Source organism: Staurois parvus, unplaced genomic scaffold (genome assembly GCF_062004578.1).
Source record: "Staurois parvus isolate SC_StPar_1 unplaced genomic scaffold, SC_StPar_1.0 ptg000512l, whole genome shotgun sequence".
Taxonomy (NCBI): Eukaryota; Metazoa; Chordata; class Amphibia; order Anura; family Ranidae; genus Staurois; species Staurois parvus.
In genome coordinates this window covers 953,098-977,500 of record NW_028318308.1, presented here as the reverse complement: position 1 = coordinate 977,500, position 24,403 = coordinate 953,098, and the positions used below count along the sequence as shown (strand labels likewise).

At 48.2% G+C, this 24,403-nt stretch overlaps 1 protein-coding gene across 1 annotated transcript in view; it reads left to right on the top strand.

Moving 5' to 3' along the window:
• The window catches only part of LOC149451882 (phospholipid scramblase 1-like), a 53,640-nt gene that overhangs the window by 1,069 nt on the left and 28,168 nt on the right, over positions 1–24,403 (top strand). The window contains exons 2-3 of the mRNA XM_089690058.1: positions 15,767–15,813; positions 18,720–18,964. Of these exons, the coding sequence (XP_089546184.1) occupies positions 15,801–15,813; positions 18,720–18,964 (258 nt within the window). The 5' untranslated portion in view covers positions 15,767–15,800. The remainder of the gene's footprint in view (positions 1–15,766; positions 15,814–18,719; positions 18,965–24,403) is intronic.

Sequence of the window (24,403 nt, the reverse complement as noted above, 5' to 3'; positions counted from 1 at the left end):
TCTACTGAACCCCAATCGTTCCATTATACCCCTCTCCTAGTATCCGGACCCCTCTCCTACTGAACCCCAATCGTTCCATTGTACCCCTCTCCTACTATTCAGACCCCTCTCCTGCTGAACCCAATTGTTCTGTTGTACCCCTCTCCTACTGAACCCCAATCATTCCATTGTACCCCTCTCCTAGTATCCGGACCCCTCTCCTACTGAACCCCAATTGTTACATTGTACCCCTCTCCTACTATTCAGACCCCTCTCCTGCTGAACCCAATTGTTCTGTTGTACCCCTCTCCTACTGAACCCCAATCATTCCATTGTACCCCTCTCCTACTGAACCCCAATCGTTCCATTGTACTCCTCTCCTGCTATCCGGACCTCTCTCCTTCTACTGAACCCCAATCGTTCCATTATACCCCTCTCCTACTATCCGGACCCCTCTCCTACTGAACCCCAATCATTCCATTGTACCCCTCTCCTACTATCCAGACCCCTCTCCTTCTACTGAACCCCTATTGGTCTATTGTACCCCTCTCCTACTGAACCCCAATTGTTCCATTGTACCCCTCTCCTACTATCCGGACCCCTCTCCTACTGTACCCCAATTGTTCCATTGTACCCCTCTTCTACTATCCGGACCACTCTTCTACTGAACCCCAAGTGTTCCATTATACCCTTCTACTATCCGGACCCCTCTCCTACTGAACCCCAATCGTTCTGCTGTACCCCTCTCCTATTTTGACCCTTCTCCTTCTGAACCCCAATCATTCCATTGTACCCCTCCTACTATTTGGACCCTCTCCTACTGAACCCCAGTCGTTCCATTGTACCCCTCTCCTATCCAGACTCCTCTCCTACTGAACCCCAATTGTTCTGTTGTACCCTCTTCTACTATGAGGACTCCTTTCCTTCTGTTGTACCCCTCTCCTACTATCTGGACCCCTCTCCCACTGAACCCCAATTGTTCCATTGTACCCCTCTACTATCCGAACCCCTCTCCTACTGAACCCCAATCGTTCCATTGTACCCCTCTCCTACTATCCTGACCCCTCTCCTACTGAACCCCAATTGTTCCATTGTACCCCTCTCCTACTGAGCCCCAATCGTTCCATTGTACCCCTCTCCTACTATCCAGACCCCTCTCCTTCTATTGAACCCCAATCATTCCATTGTACCCCTCTCCTACTGAACCCCAGTCATTCCATTGTACACCTCCTCCTACTATTCGGACCCCTCTCCTACTGAACCCCAATCGTTCCATTGTACCCCTCTCCTACTATCCAGACTCATCTCCTCCTGAACCCCAATTGTTCCATTGTACCCCTCTTCTTCCCCCAAACCCCTATTGTTCCATTGTACCTCTTTCCTACTTTCCTGACTTCTCTCCTTCCCTGAACCACTATTGTTTAATTGCACCTCTTCTGCTATCCTGACCCCTCTCACTGAACCCCACTTTTTTCATGGTACCCCTCTCCTTCCCCTGAACCCCTGTTGTTCCATTGTACCTTTTTCATACTATCATGACTTCTCTTATTCCCCTAAACTCCTATTGTTTCATTGTACCTCTCTCCTATTATCCTGACCCCTCTCTTTCACTGAACCTCACTTGTTCCATTGTTCCCCTCTGCTTCCCCCTGAACCCCAGCTGTTCCATTGTACCCCTCTTCTACAATCCTGATCCCTCTTCTTCCCCCCCCCGAAACCCATTTGTTCCATTGTATCCCTCTCCTACTACCCTGACCCCTCTCCTTCCCCCCCAAACCCCATTTGTTCCATTGTACCCCTCTCCTACTATCCTGACACCTCTCCTCCCCCCCCCCCGAACCCCATTTGTTCCATTGTATCCCTCTCCTACTACCCTGATCCCTCTCATTCCCCCCCCCCAAACCCCATTTGTTCCATTGTATCCTTCTCCTACTACCTTGACCCCTCTCCCACTAAACCCCACTTGTTTCATTGTACCCCTCTCCTACTATCCTGGCCCTTCTCCTTCCTCTGAACCCCAATTGTTTTATTTTACTCCAACTGTACTCTTTTTCTACTTTTCAGATTGCACTCTTGCCACTGCACCCCTATTGCCCCATTGTACCCCTTACCTACAATCCAGACCCTTCTCCTTCCACAAATCCCAAACTATACCCCTCTCCTACTATCTAGACCACTCTCCTTCAGATGAGCCCCTTTTCTTGTTCCCCCCTCCTTCTACCCGGAGACACATATTTCTATCCCGTCATCTCATCTGCTCTTCTTACTTTTACATATCGGCCATCGCTTACCACACTTCTTCCACCCCTTTGTTTCCCGTCTCCATGTTCCTCACCCCTCATACCTTCCTCTCTCTTTCCGCTCTCTCCTCTCCTCTCACTTCTCCACCTCTCCCCAGCCAGGTTATGGTCTGATTTGTGTCTTGTTCCCTTCTCCATGTTCCCCCCCCCCCATACTTTCCATTCTCTGCTCTCACTTCTCCATCTCTCTGCAGTCAGGTTATCGTCTGATTTGTGTCTTGTTTCTGGATCTCAGACCCTTCTCCATGTTCCTCCCCTCCTCCATACTTTCCATTCTCTGCTCTCACTTCTCCACCTCTCCCCAGCCAGGTTATGGTCTGATTTGTGTCTTGTTCCCTTCTCCATGTTCCTCCCCCCCCCCCCATACTTTCCATTCTCTGCTCTCACTTCTCCATCTCTCTGCAGTCAGGTTATGGTCTGATTTGTGTCTTGTTTCTGGATCTCAGACCCTTCTCCATGTTCCTCCCCCCCTCCATACTTTCCATTCTCTCCTCTCACTTCTCCATCTCTCTGCAGTCAGGTTATGGTCTGATTTTCATCTTCTCTTTGTTTCTATATCTCAGCGCGCTGGCCCTTCTCGTTCTGGCGCTGGCCCTTCTCGTTCTGGCACTGGCCCTTCTCGTTCTGGCGCTGGCCCTTCTCGTTCTGGCGCTGGCCCTTCTCGTTCTGGCTCTGGCCCTTCTCGTTCTGGCCCTTCTCGTTCTGGCGCTGGCCCTTCTCGATCTGGAACTGGCCCTTCTCGTTCTGGCCCTTCTCGTTCTGGCGCTGGCCCTTCTCGATCTGGAACTGGCCCTTCTCGTTCTGGCGCTGGCCCTTCTCGTTCTGGCTCTGGCCCTTCTCGTTCTGGCCCTTCTCGTTCTGGCGCTGGCCCTTCTCGATCTGGAACTGGCCCTTCTTGTTCTGGCCCTTCTCGTTCTGGCGCTGGCCCTTCTCGTTCTGGCCCTTCTCGTTCTGGCGCTGGCCCTTCTCGTTCTGGCCCTTCTCGTTCTGGCGCTGTCTGCAGTCATTGTGTCGGAGTTCCTTGTGTCTCAGTCCTGTGCCTCCGTTTGATGACTTTGCTATACATTGTATCTCATTATGGACCTAGTAATGGTTGATGTCTAGTAATAGGCCTCTGTTTATGTCTAGTAATAGGCCTCTGTTTATGTCTAGTAATAGGCCTCTGTTTATGTCTAGTAATAGGCCTCTGTTTATGTCTAGTAATAGGCCTCTGTTTATGTCTAGTAATAGGCCTCTGTTTATGTCTAGTAATAGGCCTCTGTTTATGTCTAGTAATAGGCCTCTGTTTATGTCTAGTAATAGGCCTCTGTTTATGTCTAGTAATGCATTGAGTGGTGGTTTGTTGAGGCCTTCATACAGAGAATCACAATCTCGGTTCCTGCACTGGCAGGTCCTCTTTCCCTGGAGTCACCAGGCCTTAGGTTGTCAGGAAGTCACATATCCCCATAGTAACATCATATCTCTGTCTGCCAGGCCTCATGTCTTCTTTTCCTGCCCCTTCCAGCTGCACCATCACTGCCATTACTAGCACTTCCTGAGATGTCACCACCACCATGGCACACAATGTCCAACCATGAGTTCTTCATAGGTGCCTGAGCTTCTACATGTTAGCCAAGGTGATCAGCGATGCATGAGAAGGCTCTTCTCTGTCCTCCTGACCACCTGGCCTTCAACTGCCTCTTTTTATTTAGTTTGGCCCAACTACATGTCTCCAGAAGGGCCAATCCACCCATAATTTAAATTTCTATTCTGGGTGAAGGCAGGTCAGCTGATTCACTTCCCAACTTCTAATGCCCATCTGGTGCTCCAATGGTGAGATTTGTCCCTCTGCTGCACCTATTAAAGGGCCTCTGCCTCTGTTGGATTTAGTTAAGTTAGCATTATGGAGAATGCAACAGGAGGAGTGAGACTCTTGGGCAAAGGTTTACACCCAAGATCAGCCCCCTTCCTAGAGAACCTTTCACATGAACCCCTTAATTTATTAACCCGAAGATCAGTTCCCAGCAGGAGAACCTAGACTGAACCCCTGGTGGAGTTAAAATTGGACCCATGTAATCCTTATGGGTGGCTGGTCAGTAAAGTGGACCCATGTAATCCTTATGGGTGGCCGGATGTAAGTAGACATGCGTCTGTGAATAGTGGACTGCATCCGGTCAGGTCAGTAAAGTGGACCCGTGTAATCCTTATGGGTGGCTGGAAGTAGACATGCATCTGTCTATAGTGGCTTGCACCCAGTCAGGTCAGTAAAGTGGACCCGTGTAATCCTCATGGGTGGCCAGATGTAAGTAGAAATGCATCTGTCTATAGTGCCTGCATCCAGTCAGGTCAGTAAAGTGGACCCATGTAATCCTTATGGGTGGCTGGATGTAAGTAGACATGCATCTGTCTATAGTGTCCTGCATCCAGTCAGATCAGTAAAGTGGACCCATGTAATCCTTATGGGTGGCTGGAAGTAGACATGCGTCTGTCCATGTTGGCCTGCACCCAGTCAGGTCAGTAAAGTGGACCCATGTAATCCTTATGGGTGGCCGGAGGTAGGTAGACATGCGTCTGTCTATATTGGCCTGCACCCAGTCAGGTCAGTAAAGTGGACCCATGTAATCCTTATGGGTGGCCGGAGATAGGTAGACATGCGTCTGTCTATATTGGCCTGCATTCAGTCAGGTCAGTAAAGTGGACATGGATGTAAACTTATAGCATTCAGTCCAATGAATCTGAATAGATCCCAATGTGGGCCTACATAGACGTCCACCTACATGCGGCCACCCATAGGTATACATTGCAGTCTGTCTTTGATCCGTGTATTCATGAGCCAGAACTGGAGATAAGAAAGCAGCCTGTGATGTAGGGATCTGGCCTCCACCCATAAATGAAATATCACATTAGGATGGATGAAGTAGTCTTGGTTATGATAAGGTCTCCATGCTCCCAGTGGCCGGTCTGCAGGCCTCCATTGTTCTTTGTTGTTCTCTTGTTTTTCCTCCTCGTTCTTGTCTCTGCGGTTTATGTTTTTCCATCACCCCTCCCACCAGTGGCTTCTCTCGCTCTGCAGACGATGAATCAGAACTCAGATTCCTCAGATGGTTTATAACAATCAGTTTTATGTAAGACGAGAGGCACCACACCCGACCAGGCTGTCCTCACCCACCCAAATCTCGTCCAGGAGCACCGTCACAAGTTCAATATCGAGTACCAGCCAGATGAGTCACCAAACCCGACAATCCCGGCCCGCCTGCTGCAGCTTCGACACCCAGTGATATGTTATCTGGTGTCAGCCTATTGTATTATATAACCAGGTGTCATCCTATTATGTTACATAACCTGGTGTCACCCTATTGTCACATATAACCCAACATCACCTGGTGTCACCCTATTGTCACATATAACCCAACATCACCTGGTGTCACCCTATTGTCCCATATATCCCAACATCACCTGGTGTCACCCTATTGTCCCATATATCCTAACATCACCTGGTGTCACCCTATTGTCCCATATATCCCAACATCACCTGGTGTCATCCTATTGTCACATATAACCCAACATCACCTGGTGTCACCCTATTGTCCCATATATCCTAACATCACCTGGTGTCACCCTATTGCCCCATATATCCCAACATCACCTGGTGTCATCCTATTGTCCCATATATTCTAACATCACCTGGCGTCATCCTATTGTCCCATATATCCCAACATCACCTGGTGTCACCCTATTGTCCCATATATCCCAACATCACCTGGTATCACCCTATTGTCCCATATATCCCAACATCACCTGGTGTCACCCTATTGTCCCATATATCCCAACATCACCTGGTGTCATCCTATTGTCCTATATATCCCAACATCACCTGGTGTCACCCTATTGTCCCATATATCCCAACATCACCTGGTGTCACCCTATTGTCCCATATATCCCACATCTCCTGGTGTCATCCTATTGTCCATTATAACCCAATATCATCCAGTGTCATTCTATTGTCACATATAGCCCAACATCACCTGGTGTCACCCTTTTGTCCCATATAGCCCAACATCACCTGGTGTCACCCTTTTGTCCCATATAGCCCAACATCACCTGGTGTCACCCTATTGTCCCATATAAACCAATATTCCCCAGAGTCACTCTATTGTCCCGTATATACCAACATCACCTGGTGCCAGCCTATTGTCCAAAAAACCCCAATATTACTGGATGTCACCCTATTGTCCCATATAACCCAGTATGACCCAGTGTCACCCTATTGTCCCATATAACCCTATTTTTGAATATAATCCAACATCTCCTGGTGTCACTCTATTGTCCCATATATCCCAACATCTCCTGGTGTCACTCTATTGTCCCATATATCCCAACATCACCTGGTGTCACTCTATTGTCCCATATATCCCAACATCACCTGGTGTCATCCTATTGCCCCATATATCCCAACATCTCCTGGTGTCACCCTATTGTCCCATATATCCCAACATTATTTGGTGTCACCCATTATCCCATCATGTCTCCCATATCATCTAGCATCACCCCAGATATTAGCCCTCTATCCATAATCTCCCAACATCATCTGGTATCAACTGTCTATCCCTTATCTGCCATAATGATCCTTTATCACCCCACTATCCCATATCTTCAATGTCATCCAATGTCACCCCAATATTCTATATTTATATCATCCAGTATCACTCCGCTCCCCCTAATTCCCCGATATCACTTGGTATATCCCCAAGAAATTGTCTCATATTTCTGTCATTATTTTTCCATATTGCTCAGAAATCTCCAAAAACAATCCTGTGCTTTCATGCAGTTCGAAATAACATTCCACATCTCCACACTGTCCCCAACTATTACCACCCCACCTATTACCTCCCGTGTTTGGATGTTTTCTCCTTTATCCTAAGGAATGGTTCCCGGCCGCTCTTCGCAGCGATCCTTGATTTACCGCGACCTAGGCTGGGTATGGACTAGCGAGATTCTTGGATGAAAGTGTTTGTTGAAGAACGGTCCTTCGCATTTCTTACCTTCAGTGGGATGAAATTGGCGGTTATTTTCGACCATAGTGACAAAAGAATTGGAAGGAGCACGATGGAAAACTTTTCTTAGACAATTTTTTTCCAAAAGTGATCGTGATTTTTTTTAAAAATTTGTTCGGGAAGTTACATTCATTCCAAAATCAAATGTTAAAAGCAAAGGAAAATTTTCAATCAAGTTGTTGAATGTACTGAGAACAAAAATCTACACATTTTTGTAGGAATCTTCATTGGAAATTCTACTTCTCTACACCCAGCTTTGGTCTTTGACACTCAAAAGTCATCCATATACAAGGCAGAAGGCGGACCTTACAGCAGGAGGCCAGCCAATCAGTAACAGGCAGTTGGGTTTTTGCAGCTGTTGTTGGGCAGAATGGAATTTCTAAGGGGGGGAAGGAGGAGGCGCAGCCGGGGAGAAGATGTCCATCACAGACTCGGAGCTCCAATACGTAGGAAGGATTTTTGATCTGAAGGTTTGCTGATTGGTCACATTAGACTGTAATATGTGCAGCCGGAAAATACTTCCAGATCCTGCGCAGCCAGTGATTGGTTAACGCACAATTCAGTATTGCCTCTGTGACAGATTTCTGGGATTGTTGTAGTAGGAAGAGTGGCACTAAACTCGTATAAACCGCGTAACTGTTTTATGGATGACACGTGACACATTCCAGAAGTTACTGTTTGTGACAATTCACCAATATATTGCTACAGTTGCCCCCACACGGCACTGTCAGTTGCTAGGATGCTATCGGCAGCATGGTGCCATTGGTTGCTAGGATGCTGTCAGCAGCATGGTGTAGTTGGTTGCTAGGATGCTGGCTGCAGCACGGCGTGGTTGGTTGCTAGGATGCTGGCTGCAGAACTGCAGTGTTGGTTGCTAATATGCTGTCGGCAGCATGGCGTGGTTGGTTGCTAGGATGCTGGCTGCAGCACGGTGTGGTTGGTTGCTAGGATGCTGGCTGCAGCACTGCAGTGTTGGTTGCTAGTATGCTGTCGGCAACATGGCGTGGTTGGTTGCTAGGATGCTGGCAGCAGCACTGCACTGCTGGTTGCTAGGATGCTGTCAGCAGAATGGCGTGGTTGGTTGCTAGGATGCTGGCAGCAGCACTGCACTGTTGGTTGCTAGGATGCTGTCGGCAGCACGGCATCCTTGGTTGCTAGGATGCAGTCAGACGAATGGCATTATTAGTCGCTGGGACACAGGTGGCCACCAGAACCATAGCAGCCAATGATGCTGGTCATAGGAGCTAAACATGTGCTGAGGACTTAGTGTCCAATATGGACCAGCACCACCCCCTGCTGTGGGGCAATTTTCGACAGTTCTGGGACAAATTCATTGACTTGTTTTTGGAGTGAACAAAGATTTGTTACAAGTCACGCTATTTTTCATGTGGTCCTTGGGCTAACCCCTTGTCACTGGTTGTTGGGATGCTGTCAGCCACATAGTGCCCTTGGTTACTAAGATGCTTACAGCCACATAGTGTCCTTGGTTGTTAGGATGCTGTCAGTCACAGTCTCCTTGGTTGTTAAGATGCTGTCAGCCACATTGTGGCTGTCAGCATTCTGGATACCAAAGACACTATGTGGCTGACAGCATCCTAACAACCAAGGACACTATGTGGCTGACAGCATCCCAACAACCAAGGACACTATGTGGCTGACAGCATCCCAACAACCAAGGACACTATGTGGCTGACAGCATCCCAACAACCAAGGACACTATGTGGCTGACAGCATCCTAGCAACCAAGGACACTATGTGGCTGACAGCATCCTAGCAACCAAGGACACTATGTGGCTGACAGCATCCTAGCAACCAAGGACACTATGTGGCTGACAGCATTCTGGCTACCAAAGACACTTAGTGTCCTTGGTTGTTAGGAGGCTGTCAGCCACATAGTGTCCTTGGTTGCTAGGATGCTGTCAGCCACATAGTGTCCTTGGTTGCTAGGATGCTGTCAGCCACATAGTGTCCTTGGTTGTTAGGATGCTGTTAGCAGCACAGTGGTATTGGTTGCTATGATTCCATCCTCTTATATGCTGCCGCCCCCCCACCCCCACTGCCCCCATAGCTCTGCATACAATTAAGTCTTTTGCATGAGTATCTATGCATTCCAGTGACTGCCGATGCAAAGCCCCGCCTCCTCTATGTATGATGTGAGGCTGGTGAGTGGAGACTCTCCCCCCCTCCGATAACACCTAGAGCAGTGTATAATGGTGGGTGATGTCACCACTCATGTGAATTCTGCCTCGTTGTCGCCCCCCCCCCCCCCCCACATTACACAGGGGGTCATGTGACCGTATTTAACGTGTGACTTGTGCTTCATTGTATGCAGAGTGATGGGGGAGGGGAGTGGACTGCACCATGTACAAGGGTGGAGTTACAGTGCCTAAACATCCACTCTAAGAGATGTGCAGTGTATGGACCTCACTGTATGGATACAAATGTGTGCGGACGTTCGTTCTGTGCAAATCGAGCAAACAACGAATGTTAGCAGGCTGTTCCCTCTGCAGGTCGAATGTCTCTCAATGATTTAAAGCAGAAAATACTCACTGCGTTGTATCTATGGTGCAGCAGTATTGTGACCTAAGAGTGTACTACAGAACTCCTCCACCTGTCCTTATCCCTATAACTAGACAAAATTTTGTGGTACGCCCACTTTTCAGTCCCTTTTACTGCATTGGCAGCCCCTTCATTTCAATAGACCGCCTTAATGGAGCGCACATTACAGCACCGCAAGGCTGTAAAAGGGCCCTAAATGTCTCCTGAGGGCTCCTGAGTTTCCTCTCCCCCCTCCTGGACCCGTCCTTCTCCCCAGAAACTGGAACTCCTCCTCCTCCTCCTCATCGTTTCCCTCCAATGGTGAAAAACTGTGAAGGGTGTATTTATAGAGGATTCACCGGGAGAATCACATGGGGGGGGGGTTCTGGATACATCCGGGTGTATATGTACACACATGGGGGCCAATATAGACAGGGGCCAATATATTCAAGGACCAGTGTAGACAGGGGCCAGTACAGTCAGGGGCCAATATGGTCAGGAGCCAACATAGTCATGGGGCAATAAATTCAAGGACAAGTGTAGACAGGGGTCAATGGAGACAGAGGCCAATTTAGTTGGGGGCCAATGGAGACAGGGGCCAGTATATTCAAGGACCAATGTTGACAGGGGTCAGTATAGACAGGGGTCAATGGAGACAGAGGCCAATATAGTTGGAGGTGAATCTAGTTGGGGGCCAATGGAGACAGGGGCCAATATATTCAAGGACCAATGTAGATAAGGGTCAATGGAGTCAGGGTCCAATGGAGACAGGGGCCAATATAGTCAGGGGTCAATGCAGTACGAGGCCAATATAGACATTGGGCAATATAGACATGGGGACAATATATTCAAGGACCAATGTAGACAGGGCAATGTAGACAGGGGCCAGTGTAGACATGGGGCCAATATAGAAAGAGGTCAATAAAGACGTGGGGCCAATATAGACATATAGACAGGGGTCAATAAAGACATGGGGCCAATAAAGACATGGGGCCAATAAAGACATGGGGCCAATATAGACATGGGGCCAATATAGACATGGGGCCAATATAGACATGGGGCCAATAAAGACATGGGGCCAATAAAGACATGGGGCCAATAAAGACATGGGGCCAATATAGACATGGGGCCAATATAGACATGGGGCCAATATAGACATGGGGCCAATATAGACATGGGGCCAATAAAGACATGGGGCCAATATAGACATGGGGCCAATATAGACATGGGGCCAATAAAGACATGGGGCCATATCTCCAACCAGCATGTGTTTGGTGTGTGGCAGGAAACCGGCACACGTGTGTCACCAGAATACATGGCAGTGTTATGTGCATTGTGGAGCAACTCATTGTGAATGTCAGTCCAGCACATTAGGACATCTGAGGTCCCACACGCAGTAAATCACGGCCTAGCGTTGGGGTTCACTACCAAAAATGGTGAATGACTTGGGGGGGATTTTGTTGCATTGCCAGCCTGTCCATGTGGATGGTCCACCTTCACGCACTATGCCATGCACCAGGACGTCAGACTCCGGACCGGCCCTTACAGTTCCCAGGGTTTGCTGACCAGTCCCACGCTGTCCTTCCCTTCAGTCCCGGTTCACACTCCATGCGTTTCAGTTGTGTTTTTTTTCTGCATCCAAAACGCACAGAACGTAGGTTACATGGTGGTCAGTGTCGTAGTTCACATCAGCGCTTGCAGTTCCAGAGCGTTTCGGGTGCATTTTTTCTGCACTGAACTGTACCGGAACGCGGTAAAACGCACCAAAAACGCCCCGGAACACAAGTCCCTATTTCACCTGAAGAAACAGGAAAAAATGCACTGAAATGCGTCAAAATTGATTCAAAAATGCATCTGGACGGCGTTTGTATAGTGTGAACCGACCCTTAAGCATGTTGACAGTGTGAACATTAGCTGGGCAGACCATGTGATGGTGAGATTTGTGGGGCCCGTGTCACTGATGATGTCATCACCTTCCTGTGGCGAGGCAGCTGAGCGAACGCCTGATCTGATCTGCTACACTTTCACAACTTTCAGTCCTCGAGGTCCCAGATTCTGAGAATCGCTGATGTTGTGTTTCTGCTCTTCCTGTTCTGAAGTCTGCGGCGATGCGTCGTGCGCCCTTCCTGCCGCCCTCCAGTATATCACCCTCCCCCCACCTGACCCCCCCCATATATCCCCCCCCCCCCACCTGACACCCGGGTCTAGAGGGGGCTGGCGGAGCACAAAAATAGGAATTTCCTGTTGCACTCAGCGCCATCTGGAGGCCAAATGCAGCATTTTCTGCTAGAAACATTTGACCCGCACAGGACAGAGTCGGCTGACATTCGTTGTTGGGGGGTTTCCTGCCTCATCCACACAGAACTACTCTACAGGGACTGTCACTGGGGGGTCGTCAGCTGAACGCTTTACATCCATCCCTTAAACTCTATCTAAAAGTAATATCAGATATTGCAGATTATACCAATCCTTACCTGTCTATACCAGTCCTTACCTGTCTATACCAGTCCTTACCAGTCCTTACCTGTCTATACCAATCCTTACCTGTCTATACCAGTCCTTACCTGTCTATACCAGTCCTTACCTGTCTATACCAGTCCTTACCAGTCTATACCAGTCCTTACCAGTCTATACCAGTCCTTACCTGTCTATACCAGTCCTTACCAGTCTATACCAGTCTATACCAGTCCTTACCTGTCTATACCAGTCCTTACCTGTCTATACCAATCCTTACCTGTCTATACCAGTCCTTACCTGTCTATACCAGTCCTTACCTGTCTATACCAATCCTTACCTGTCTATACCAGTCCTTACCAGTCCTTACCTGTCTATACCAATCCTTACCTGTCTATACCAGTCCTTACCAGTCTATACCAATCCTTACCTGTCTATACCAGTCCTTACCTGTCTATACCAATCCTTACCTGTCTATACCAGTCCTTACCAATCCTTACCTGTCTATACCAGTCCTTACCTGTCTATACCAGTCCTTACCAATCCTTACCTGTCTATACCAGTCCTTACCTGTCTATACCAGTCCTTACCAGTCTATACCAGTCCTTACCTGTCTATACCAGTCTATACCAGTCCTTACCAGTCTATACCAGTCCTTACCAGTCCTTACCTGTCTATACCAGTCCTTACCAGTCCTTACCTGTCTATACCAGTCCTTACCTGTCTATACCAGTCCTTACCAGTCCTTACCTGTCTATACCAGTCCTTACCTGTCTATACCAGTCCTTACCAGTCCTTACCTGTCTTTACCAGTCTTTACCTGTCTTTACCAGTCCTTACCAGTCCTTACCAGTCCATATCTGTCCTTACCTGTCTATACCAGTCCTTACCTGTCCATACCAGTCCTTACCTGTCCATACCTGTCCATATCAGTCCTTACCTGTCCATATCAGTCCTTACCTGTCCATATCAGTCCTTACCAGTCTATACCAGTCCATACTAGTCCATACCTGTCCTGACCTGTCCTTACCACCCCTTACCAGTCCTTACCTGCCCATACTGCCGGTACACCTGTGCAAGACTGGAGGGGAGGAGTTGGTACACCTGTGCAAGACTGGAGGGGAAGAGCCGGTACACCTGTGCAAGACTGGAGGGGAGGAGCCGGTACACCTGTGCAAGACTGGAGGGGAGGAGCCGATACACCTGTACAAGACTGAAGGGATGGAGCCGGTACACCTGTGCAAGACTGGAGGGGAGGAGCCGGTATACCTGTGCAAGACTGGAGGGGAGGAGCCGGTACACCTGTGCAAGACTGGAGGGGAGGACCCGATACACCTGTACAAGACTGAAGGGGTGGAGCCGGTACACCTGTACAAGACGGAAGGGAAGGAGCCGGTACACCTGTGCAAGTTGGAAGGTGAGGAGCCGGTACACCTGTGCAAGACGGAAGGGGAGGAGCCGGTACGCCTGTGCAAGATGGAAGGGGAGGAGCCGCTACACCTGTGCAAGACGGAAGGGGAGGAGCCGCTACACCTGTGCAAGATGGAAGGGGAGGAGCCGCTACACCTGTGCAAGACTGAAGGGGAGGAGCCGGTACACCTGTGCAAGACTGAAGGGGAGGAGCCGGTACACCTGTGCAAGACTGAAGGGGAGGAGCCGGTACACCTGTGCAAGACTGAAGGGGAGGAGCCGGTACACCTGTGCATGACGGAAGAGAAGGCCGGAGGTCAGCTGATGTCGCCCGTCCAATGCCTGGATACATTTCACTGAGATTCATCGTTTCCTGTTTTTGCTGACATCTCAGTACAATGAAAGCTCAGATTTGTCATCTCGGATTCCCCCAATAATGAGTCATTTCTACTTCCTCTGATCCCCTCCCTGGACAAGTATTTCCAGGCCGGTACTCCCAGCAATACTCCCTTGACAGAGAGCGCGGTGCAGGCGCCGGACTCTGCATCCTCCCGTCTTCAGGACGGTATAGACAGGGATGGTGATTGGAGGAAATGGCGCCATCACACCTCAGTGAAGAATGCGATTGGACGCACGTTCCCGACACGCATAGATGTGAGACAATCCATTGAAATGTATGGGCCGCCCTCCAGACTGCATGAGCACCGCGGTACATGACCTGTCATCTGATTGTGCATGACACCCTACTAAACTTGGTGCCGGAGCCGCCCTCCCCCAACATGGACACTGCAGAAATGGGAAGCTGATCCTTCATGATGGATGCAGATTGGGGGGGGATGGGGGGTTCATGGGAGTTACAACTGGAATCTCTGCACAGGTAGCCGGCAGTTAGGCCCCATTCAGACCTGAGCGATTTGTAGCTCCAAAACGCTCGATGAGGAAAAATAATCAGTTGTTCTCAATGGACACGGTTCACATCTCCACTCCATGTCGCCTGAAGCTCAAACACCTCATGTAACTTTTTTTCTTTTTAGCTAAAATTAGGCAGATTTGCTAGTTTTTGGCGCATTTTTATTCCTATAGAAATGAACAGAAACGCGCGACTGGAACTTTTTTTTTTTGCGCGTTCTGCTCAAGTTAAAAAAATGTAGGAAAAAATAGTACTAATATATGTAAAATAAATTTAAAAAATCATGATAAATAAATAACAAACCCCCAACCTTAGTCCCCGAACTAGAAAAAATAAGTATTAAATTAAAAGTATTAATAATAATAATAATAATAATAATAATAATAATAATAAACACCCGAATCTGAACAAAAATGCAGTAGTAATAATAATGTGTTGTTGATGATGATGATGATAATAATAATAATGTGTTGTTGATGATGATGATGATAATAATAATAATGTGGTGTTGATGATGATGATAATAATAATGTATTGTTAATATTTTATTTTTTAAGAGTTGGGGGTTGATTATTATTTATTTATTATTACATAGTATTTAGGATTATTTTTATATGTGTATTTATTTTACATTTATTCATTTTTTCAATATTATTGTTATTAACACCCTAACAAAAAAGAATAAATAAATAATAGGATAATAAATCAAATATTAACCCAAACCCCTAATCCTAACCTAAACTCTAACCCCTTACATGAACAAAAAACAAAATAATAATAAATGAATAATAATATTATAATAATAGCAACAAATGATATTTTCTGTATTGGCTGATAAAAAAACACCAAAGCTCAAAAACGGCTAAAAACCGCCGTATGAAAACGTGCAAAATTGTGGTAAAATATGTGTGAAAAACGCTACGTTCAGATGTGAATGTGGACACCATCAATGCTCAGACAGTTCACATGGGGAAGGTGTCAGACTGGCTACAATGACTGTATGTACTGTGGCCCTCTCATATACAGGGGGGCCCTCCTGACCCAGCATGCAGTGCACAGAGCTCGGGGTAGTAGTATTGGCTTCATTCTTCTTCCCATCCACCATCGTTATCTCTGATCTCTCCATCTTCTGTGTCTTGCAGGGCGTCTGATGTGTGGGACAGCAAGGATATAAACATGGCGGCTCCAGGTAAGAGGATGACATCACACCAGGGGGAGGGATTGGTTAGCTCTGTTAAACTGTGATACACTGCTAGGAGCACCGCTAGACTGTGATGGACTGACAATGGTGGCTGTGAGGGGATGATAAAGGTGGTGGTGGAGATGATGGTGGTGATGAAGATTATAGTGGTGATGGTGAAAATGAGGGTGGTGGTGGTGGTAAAGACGATGATGATGGTGGCGGTGAATATGATTGATGATGGTGGCAGTGGAGATGATGATAATGATCGATGGTGGAGATGATTGATGATGGTGGTTGAGATGATGGTGATAATGATGATGATGAGTGATGATGGTGTGGTGGTAGTAGTGAAGATGATTGTGGAGATGATGGTGGCAGTGAAGATGTTTATGGTGGTGAAGATGATTGATGATAGTGGTGGTGGTAGAGATGATGATGATGATAAGTTATGATGGTGTGGTGGTGGTAGTGATAGTGAAGATGATTGATGGTGGAGATGAGTAATGATGGTGTGGTGGGGGTGGTAGTGAAGATGATTGTGGCGGTGTTGGTGGTGGAGATGATGGTAGTGGTGAAGACGGTGGTGGTGGAGATGATGATGGCGGTGGTGGTGGAGATGATGATGGCGGTGGTGGAGATGATGGTGGTGGTGGTGGAGATGATGATGATGGTGGTGAAGATGATGATGATGATGGTGGTGGTGATGATGGCGGTGGTGGTGGAGATGATGGTGGTGGTGGTGGTGGAGATGATGATGGTGGTGGAGATGATGATGGCAGTGGTGGTGGTGAAGATGATGAATGGTGGTGGTGATGATGGCGGTGGTGGTGGAGATGATGATGGCGGTGGTGGTGGAGATGATGATGGCGGTGGTGGTGGAGATGATGATGGCGGTGGAGATGATGATGGTGGTGGAGATGATGATGGTGGTGAAGATTATGATGGTTGTGAAGATGATGATGGTGGTGAAGATGATGGTGCTGAACATGGTGGTGATGGAGATGATGATGGTGAAGATGATGATGGCGGTGGTAGTAGAGATGATGATGGCGGTGGTGGTGGAGATGATGGTGGTGGTGGAGATGATGATGGCGGTGGTAGTGGAGATGGTGGTGGAGATGATGATGATGGTGGTGGTGGAGATGATGATGGTGGTGGTGGAGATGATGATGGTGGTGGTGGTGGAGATGATGATGGCAGTGGTGGAGATGATGGTGGTGGTGGTAGTGAAGATGATGGCGGTGGTGGTGGAGATGATGATGGCGGTGGTGGTGGAGATGATGATGATGGTGGTGATGGAGATGATGAAGACTGTGGTGGTGAAGATGATGATGGTGGTGAAGATTATGATGGTGGTGGTGGTGAAGATGATGATGGTGATGAAGATTATGATGGTGGTGGTGGTGAAGATTATGATGGTGGTGAAGATGATGATGGTGTTGGTGATGATGGTGGTGGTGGAGATGATGATGGTGAAGATGATGATGATGGCGGTGGTAGTGGAGATGATGATGGTGGTGGTGGAGTTGATGGTGGTGGTGGTGGTGGAGATGATGATGGTGGTGATGGCAGTGGTGGTGGAGATGATGATGGCGGTGGTAGTGGAGATGATGATGGTGGTGGTGGAGTTGATGGTGGTGGTGGTGGTGGAGATGATGATGGTGGTGATGGCAGTGGTGGTGGAGATGATGATGGCGGTGGTGGAGATGATGATGATGATGGCGGTGGTGGATATGATGGTGGTGGTGGTGGTGGTGAAGATGGTGATGGTGGTGAAGATGATGATGGTGGTGGAGATGATGGTGGTGGTGGTGGTGGAGATGATGATGATGATGGTGGTGGTGGAGATGATGATGATGGTGGTGGTGGAGATGATGATGATGGCGGTTGTGGTGAAGATGATGATGATGGTGGTGGTGGAGATGATGATGGTGGTGGTGGAGATGATGATGGTGGTGGTGGAGATCATGATGATGATGGTGGTGGTGGAGATGGTGGTGGTGGTGAAGATGATGGTGGTGGTGGTGGAGATGATGATGATGGTGGTGGTGGTGAAGATGCTGGTGGTGGTGGAGATGATGCTGGTGGTTGTGGAGATGATGATGATGGTGGTGGTGGTGGTGAAGATGCTGGTGGTGGTGGAGATGATGCTGGTGGTTGTGGAGATGATGATGGCGGTGGTGGTGAAGATGATGATGATGGTGGTGGTGGTGGTGATGATGATGATGGTGGTGGTGGAGATGATGGTGGTGGTGGTGGTGGAGATGATGATGATGATGGTGGTGGTGGAGATGATGATGGTGGTGGTGGAGATGGTGGTGGTGGAGATGATGATGATGGCGGTGGTGGTGAAGATGATGATGATGGTGGTGGTGGAGATGATGATGGTGGTGGTGAAGATGATGATGATGGTGGTGTTGGAGATCATGATGATGGTGGTGGTGGTTGAGATGATGATGATGGTGGTGGTGGTGGAGATGGTGGTGGTGGTGAAGATGATGATGATGGTGGTGGTGGAGATGATGGTGGTGGTGGTGAAGATGATGGAGGTGGTGGAGATGATGCTGGTGGTGGTGGAGATGATGGTGGTGAAGATGATGATGGTGGTGGTGATGATGATGATGGTGGTGGAGATGATGATGGTCGTGGTGGTGGAGATGATGATGATGGCGGTGGTGGTGATGATGATGATGGCGATGGTGGTGATGATGATGATGGTGGTGATGATGATGGTGGTGGTGAAGCTGATGATGGTGGTGATGAAGATGATGGTGGTGGTGATGATGATGATGGTGGTGATGATGATGATGGTGGAGATGATGATGGCAGTGATATCTCCCTGTATGTAGTATCATTATGGTCCACACTGAGCTGGTTCTCTCTTGCCTGTAATTCTGTGTTTCCTTCCCCAGGTTACTCCTCACCTGCTCCCGGATACCCCAACCCCCCTTATCCCTCTCCACCCTACCCCACCGCCCCCTCCGCTCCTCCCGCACCATTGCCGCCTTCTCCTGGATTCCATGATTACCCCGGAGGTGGGTGCAGCATCCCTCCACAGCACCAAATGCACCCCCACCCACAGGTGGAGCCAGCAGGAGCACCTTATATGCCCGTCAGCAGCGGGAGCACCCCAAGTGCCTTGGAATACCTTAGCCAGGTACCTACCTGTTTGTGTGTGTACTCCATGCATGATACTCTAGACATACTCCATGCATACCTACCTGTCTCTCTACTTACCTGTGTGTACACGGAGCTCCATCCGCAGAGAGTACTCCATGCGTGATGCTCCGTACACACATACCTGTCCATGTATTACCTGTATCTGTACTCTGATCTCCACCTGCAGTGAGTACTGTCTGTGATACCCCATACTGTCTGTAACCTTCATCCTCCATAGACATAGGACCTCATTCTGTTCTTATATTAGCTCCCTGATGTCCCTCTGCTTCAAACTGGGAGAGAGGGAGGGGCATCAATAGGAGCCAATCAGGTTCTACTACACAGAACAGGGCGGTGCCTGATAGGAGCATCAGGTGACTTCATCAGATATTGCTCCTCCCCTGTCCAATCACAGGCTGGGGGTGGATTTTTAATTTTTTCGATAGAATGAGAAATGCGTTCACAATTCTACAATATTCTTATTGCTGTCTGTGACCCCTCCCCCTCCCCCCCTTGAAAGATTGCTCCTCACTTCCTGTCCCTGTGACACCCGTACAAGAAATCTGGGAGTGGTGGTCACCAGGACAGGAATCAAACATTGTGAGAAATTCTGGTGAGCCCGCTCACTCAGCAACACTCCATGCGTAGTCCTGTCCTAGGGTGACAACACTCACTGACTGTATCTGTAAAGGATAAGTGTTGTCACCCTAGGACAGGACTACAGAACACCTCCCCTTTATTTTACGTAGCCGAGTAGAGTTGTCACCCTAGGACAGGACTACAGAACACCTCCCCTTTATTTTACGTGGCTGAGTAGAGTTGTCACCGTAGGACAGGACTGCTGTACACCTCCCCTTTATTTTACGTGGCCGAGTAGAGTTGTCACCCTAGGACAGGACTACAGAACACCTCCCCTTTATTTTACGTGGCTGAGTAGAGTTGTCACCCTAGGACAGGACTACAGAACACCTCCCCTTTATTTTACGTGGCTGAGTAGAGTTGTCACCCTGGGACAGGACTGCTGTACACCTCCCCTTTATTTTACGTGGCCGAGTAGAGTTGTCACCCTAGGACAGGACTGCTGAACACCTCCCCTCCATGTTATGTGGATGAGTAACATACCGGTAGCATAACATAGAGGGGAGGTGTTCTGTCATCCTGTCCTAAGTTGACAACACTCACTCACTGTACTGTATCTAGAAAGGATAATTGTTGTCACCCTAGGGCAGGACTACAGAACACCTCCCCCTCCACTCATTTACATTAAATAGAGGGGAGGTGTTCTGTAGACCTTTCCAAGGGCAACCGCACTCACTGACTGTACTGCATCTATAAAGGATAGATGTTGTCACCCTAGGACAGGACTACAGAACACCTCCGCTCTATGCTATGCTATGTTACTCATCTACATAACATGGAGGGGAGGTGTTCTGTAGTCCTGTCCTAGGGTGACAACACTCACAGACTGTACTGTATCTGTAAAAGATACGGTTGTCACCCTAGGACAAGATTACAGAACACCTCCCCTCTATATTACATGACTGAGTAGAGTTGTCACCCAGGGATAGGACTACAGAACACCTCCCCTCTATATTACGTGGCTGAGTCGAGTTATCACCCTAGGATAGGACTACAGAACACCTCCCCTCTCTATTACGTGGATGAGTTGAGTTGCTACCCTAGAACAGGACTGCAGAACACCTCCCCTCCATGTTATGTAGATGAGTAACATAGCATAACATAGAGGGGAGGTGTTCTGTAGTCCTGTCCTAGGGTGACAACACTCACTTACTGTACTGTATCTGGAAAGGATATGTGTTGTCACCCTCGGACAGGACTGCTCATTTTGTCTCTGGGTGAGGAGGAGTTCCTTTACTTACCTGATTCTCTGCTCTTCCAGTTTATGCCCCTCCCCCCACGCTCCCGTGGTGGACCGTCCCTCGGTGTCCTCACATCTAGTGAAGGACTATGGACTCAGGGCCTCGGGTGATGGCCATAGATGATGCAACTTTCCTTCCTGAAAGAAAATGTCTTGACTCCCCCAATGACCACAGTCTGAATCCCTCCCACAGAGCTATTGTGCTCTTCCAGTGGAGGTGGGGTGGGGGGGTGCTGTCCCTGTCAGGAGACCACACTGATCAGGGTGGGGGGGTGCTGTCCCTGTCAGGAGACCACACTGATCAGGGTGGGGGGGGGGGGGGTGCTGTCCCTGTCAGGAGACCACACTGATCAGGGTGGGGGGGGGGGGGTGCTGTCCCTGTCAGGAGACCACATTGGTCACTGCTGGCGGCTAGAGTTGCTGGAAATCTGACATTGACATCCAATTGGTGCCTCGACTTGGGTACAAGCGGCCTGCCCAGGTAGATGGAATCTCTGGTCCTCACTGAAACGGCTGAGATCTGATCCATCCATGGCCGGCTTTAGACCAGTGGGGTGGGGGAGGGGGAGGAAGCTTCTGCAGGGAGCAGTCTAGGAGTGGGGGAGGATTAGGTAAGTAAATCTGGTGTTTTGTGTCCTCTAGACCTGAACAAAGCAGTTCACCTTTGGCACAGAAAACGTGATGGTTCCTCAGAGTTGGGTTCAGGTAGGACAATGTCTGAGACAAGACACACATGGGATGGCTGATAAGGACAGGAGGGCTGTGGGGTGGGGGTGGGGTGGGGGTTTTAGAGTCCAGAGGTGAGGGTGGTCATAAAACATTTTAGATACTTGAGGTCCAGGTCCACCATCTCTTGTGTCAAATATCATTCCCCGTTCTAAAGTTTAAGAATGAAAACGTTCCCGATTTCCATGGTGTGGTCGGGTTGTGAGAAGCCGCGTCCCTCAGGTCCCTCAGAAATCCTCTTCCTTCCATCTGGAGAAATTTGTTCTTTACTCGGAAGTCCTGTTTCACCAACGTGAGGGACACCACACCAGAGGAGGTGCACTTGTACGATGCTGTAATACTGAAGGCCCCATTTTTGTGTGGGAGATGTTTTATTGGGATGATGTGACGGCACAACTTGCAGCGATCGTTGGGCGAGGGTTCGGTTCCCTTGTTCCTGTCCCTGTAATCAGGACGAAGGTTCCTGCTGGTCTGAGGTCGGGGTGGTTTCCTGAAGACCAGCATTGGAATATCTCCCTCAGCGTTTCATCCTCTATTACGAAGGGTTGCACCCCTATGATTATCTCTTCCAACCCCCCAACCACTGCTGTGACGTCAAGGGTCGCAATGGGGAACCCATGAGGCCTCCCTGTCACATTCTGTTGTGACAGGAGGAGCGGCATATCCAGAAACTGATCCCTTCCATTCTCCTCCTCTCCCTTCTGTTGGCCTTCAGCTGCTTCAGGAGGAGAATGGAGAAATCGAAATTCTGAACCATTTCATTGCGGCCCGCGACTGGTTACCAAATCACTTAGGTGGCCCTCCAGAAGGTTGAGCGCCCCTGATGTGACCTTCCTGATGGAGGGACTCTGATCCAACTCTGAGGTCATAGTCAGTGGTATCTGGAGGCCCGGCTGGGTGATGACCCGTCTGGTGTATTGGAGGAGGGCGAGGATCAGTGCCAACCTGAGGAACAGCAACTCACCACCAGACCACACTATGGGAGCTGGGAATGTTCTGGATTTGAAAGGGGTGGTTCAAATAAAGAACAAAGATAACAAACAGTCTACTTCCCTGCTCTGTAATGGTTTTCCACAGAGCATCCAGAAAGTATTCCCGGTATATACAGAGCATCCAGAAAGTATTCCCGGTATATACAGAGCATCCAGAAAGTATTCCCGGTATATACAGAGCATCCAGAAAGTATTCCCGGTATATACAGAGCATCCAGAAAGTATTCCCGGTATATACAGAGCATCCAGAAAGTATTCCCGGTATATACAGAGCATCCAGAAAGTATTCCCGGTATATACAGAGCATCCAGAAAGCATTCCCAGTATATACAGAGCATCCAGAAAGTATTCCCGGTATATACAATGTATCCAGAAAGTATTCCCGGTATATACAATGTATCCAGAAAGTATTCCCGGTATATACAATGTATCCAGAAAGTATTCCCGGTACATACAGAGCATCCAGAAAGTATTCCCGGTATATACAGAGCATCCAGAAAGTATTCCCGGTATATACAGAGCATCCAGAAAGTATTCCCGGTATATACAGAGCATCCAGAAAGTATTCCCGGTATATACAGAGCATCCAGAAAGTATTCCCGGTATATACAGAGCATCCAGAAAGCATTCCCAGTATATACAGAGCATCCAGAAAGTATTCCCGGTATATACAATGTATCCAGAAAGTATTCCCGGTATATACAATGTATCCAGAAAGTATTCCCGGTATATACAATGTATCCAGAAAGTATTCCCGGTACATACAGAGCATCCAGAAAGTATTCCCGGTATATACAGAGCATCCAGAAAGTATTCCCGGTATATACAGAGCATCCAGAAAGTATTCCCGGTATATACAGAGCATCCAGAAAGTATTCCCGGTATATACAGAGCATCCAGAAAGCATTCCCAGTATATACAGAGCATCCAGAAAGTATTCCCGGTATATACAATGTATCCAGAAAGTATTCCCGGTATATACAATGTATCCAGAAAGTATTCCCGGTATATACAATGTATCCAGAAAGTATTCCCGGTACATACAGAGCATCCAGAAAGTATTCCCGGTATATACAGAGCATCCAGAAAGTATTCCCGGTATATACAGAGCATCCAGAAAGTATTCCCGGTATATACAGAGCATCCAGAAAGTATTCCCGGTATATACAGAGCATCCAGAAAGTATTCCCGGTATATACAGAGCATCCAGAAAGCATTCCCAGTATATACAGAGCATCCAGAAAGTATTCCCGGTATATACAATGTATCCAGAAAGTATTCCCGGTATATACAATGTATCCAGAAAGTATTCCCGGTATATACAATGTATCCAGAAAGTATTCCCGGTACATACAGAGCATCCAGAAAGTATTCCCGGTATATACAGAGCATCCAGAAAGTATTCCCGGTATATACAGAGCATCCAGAAAGTATTCCCGGTATATACAGAGCATCCAGAAAGTATTCCCGGTATATACAGAGCATCCAGAAAGCATTCCCAGTATATACAGAGCATCCAGAAAGTATTCCCGGTATATACAGAGCATCCAGAAAGTATTCCCGGTATATACAGAGCATCCAGAAAGTATTCCCGGTATATACAGAGCATCCAGAAAGTATTCCCGGTATATACAGAGCATCCAGAAAGTATTCCCGGTATATACAGAGCATCCAGAAAGTATTCCCGGTATATACAGAGCATCCAGAAAGTATTCCCGGTATATACAGAGCATCCAGAAAGCATTCCCAGTATATACAGAGCATCCAGAAAGTATTCCCGGTATATACAATGTATCCAGAAAGTATTCCCGGTATATACAATGTATCCAGAAAGTATTCC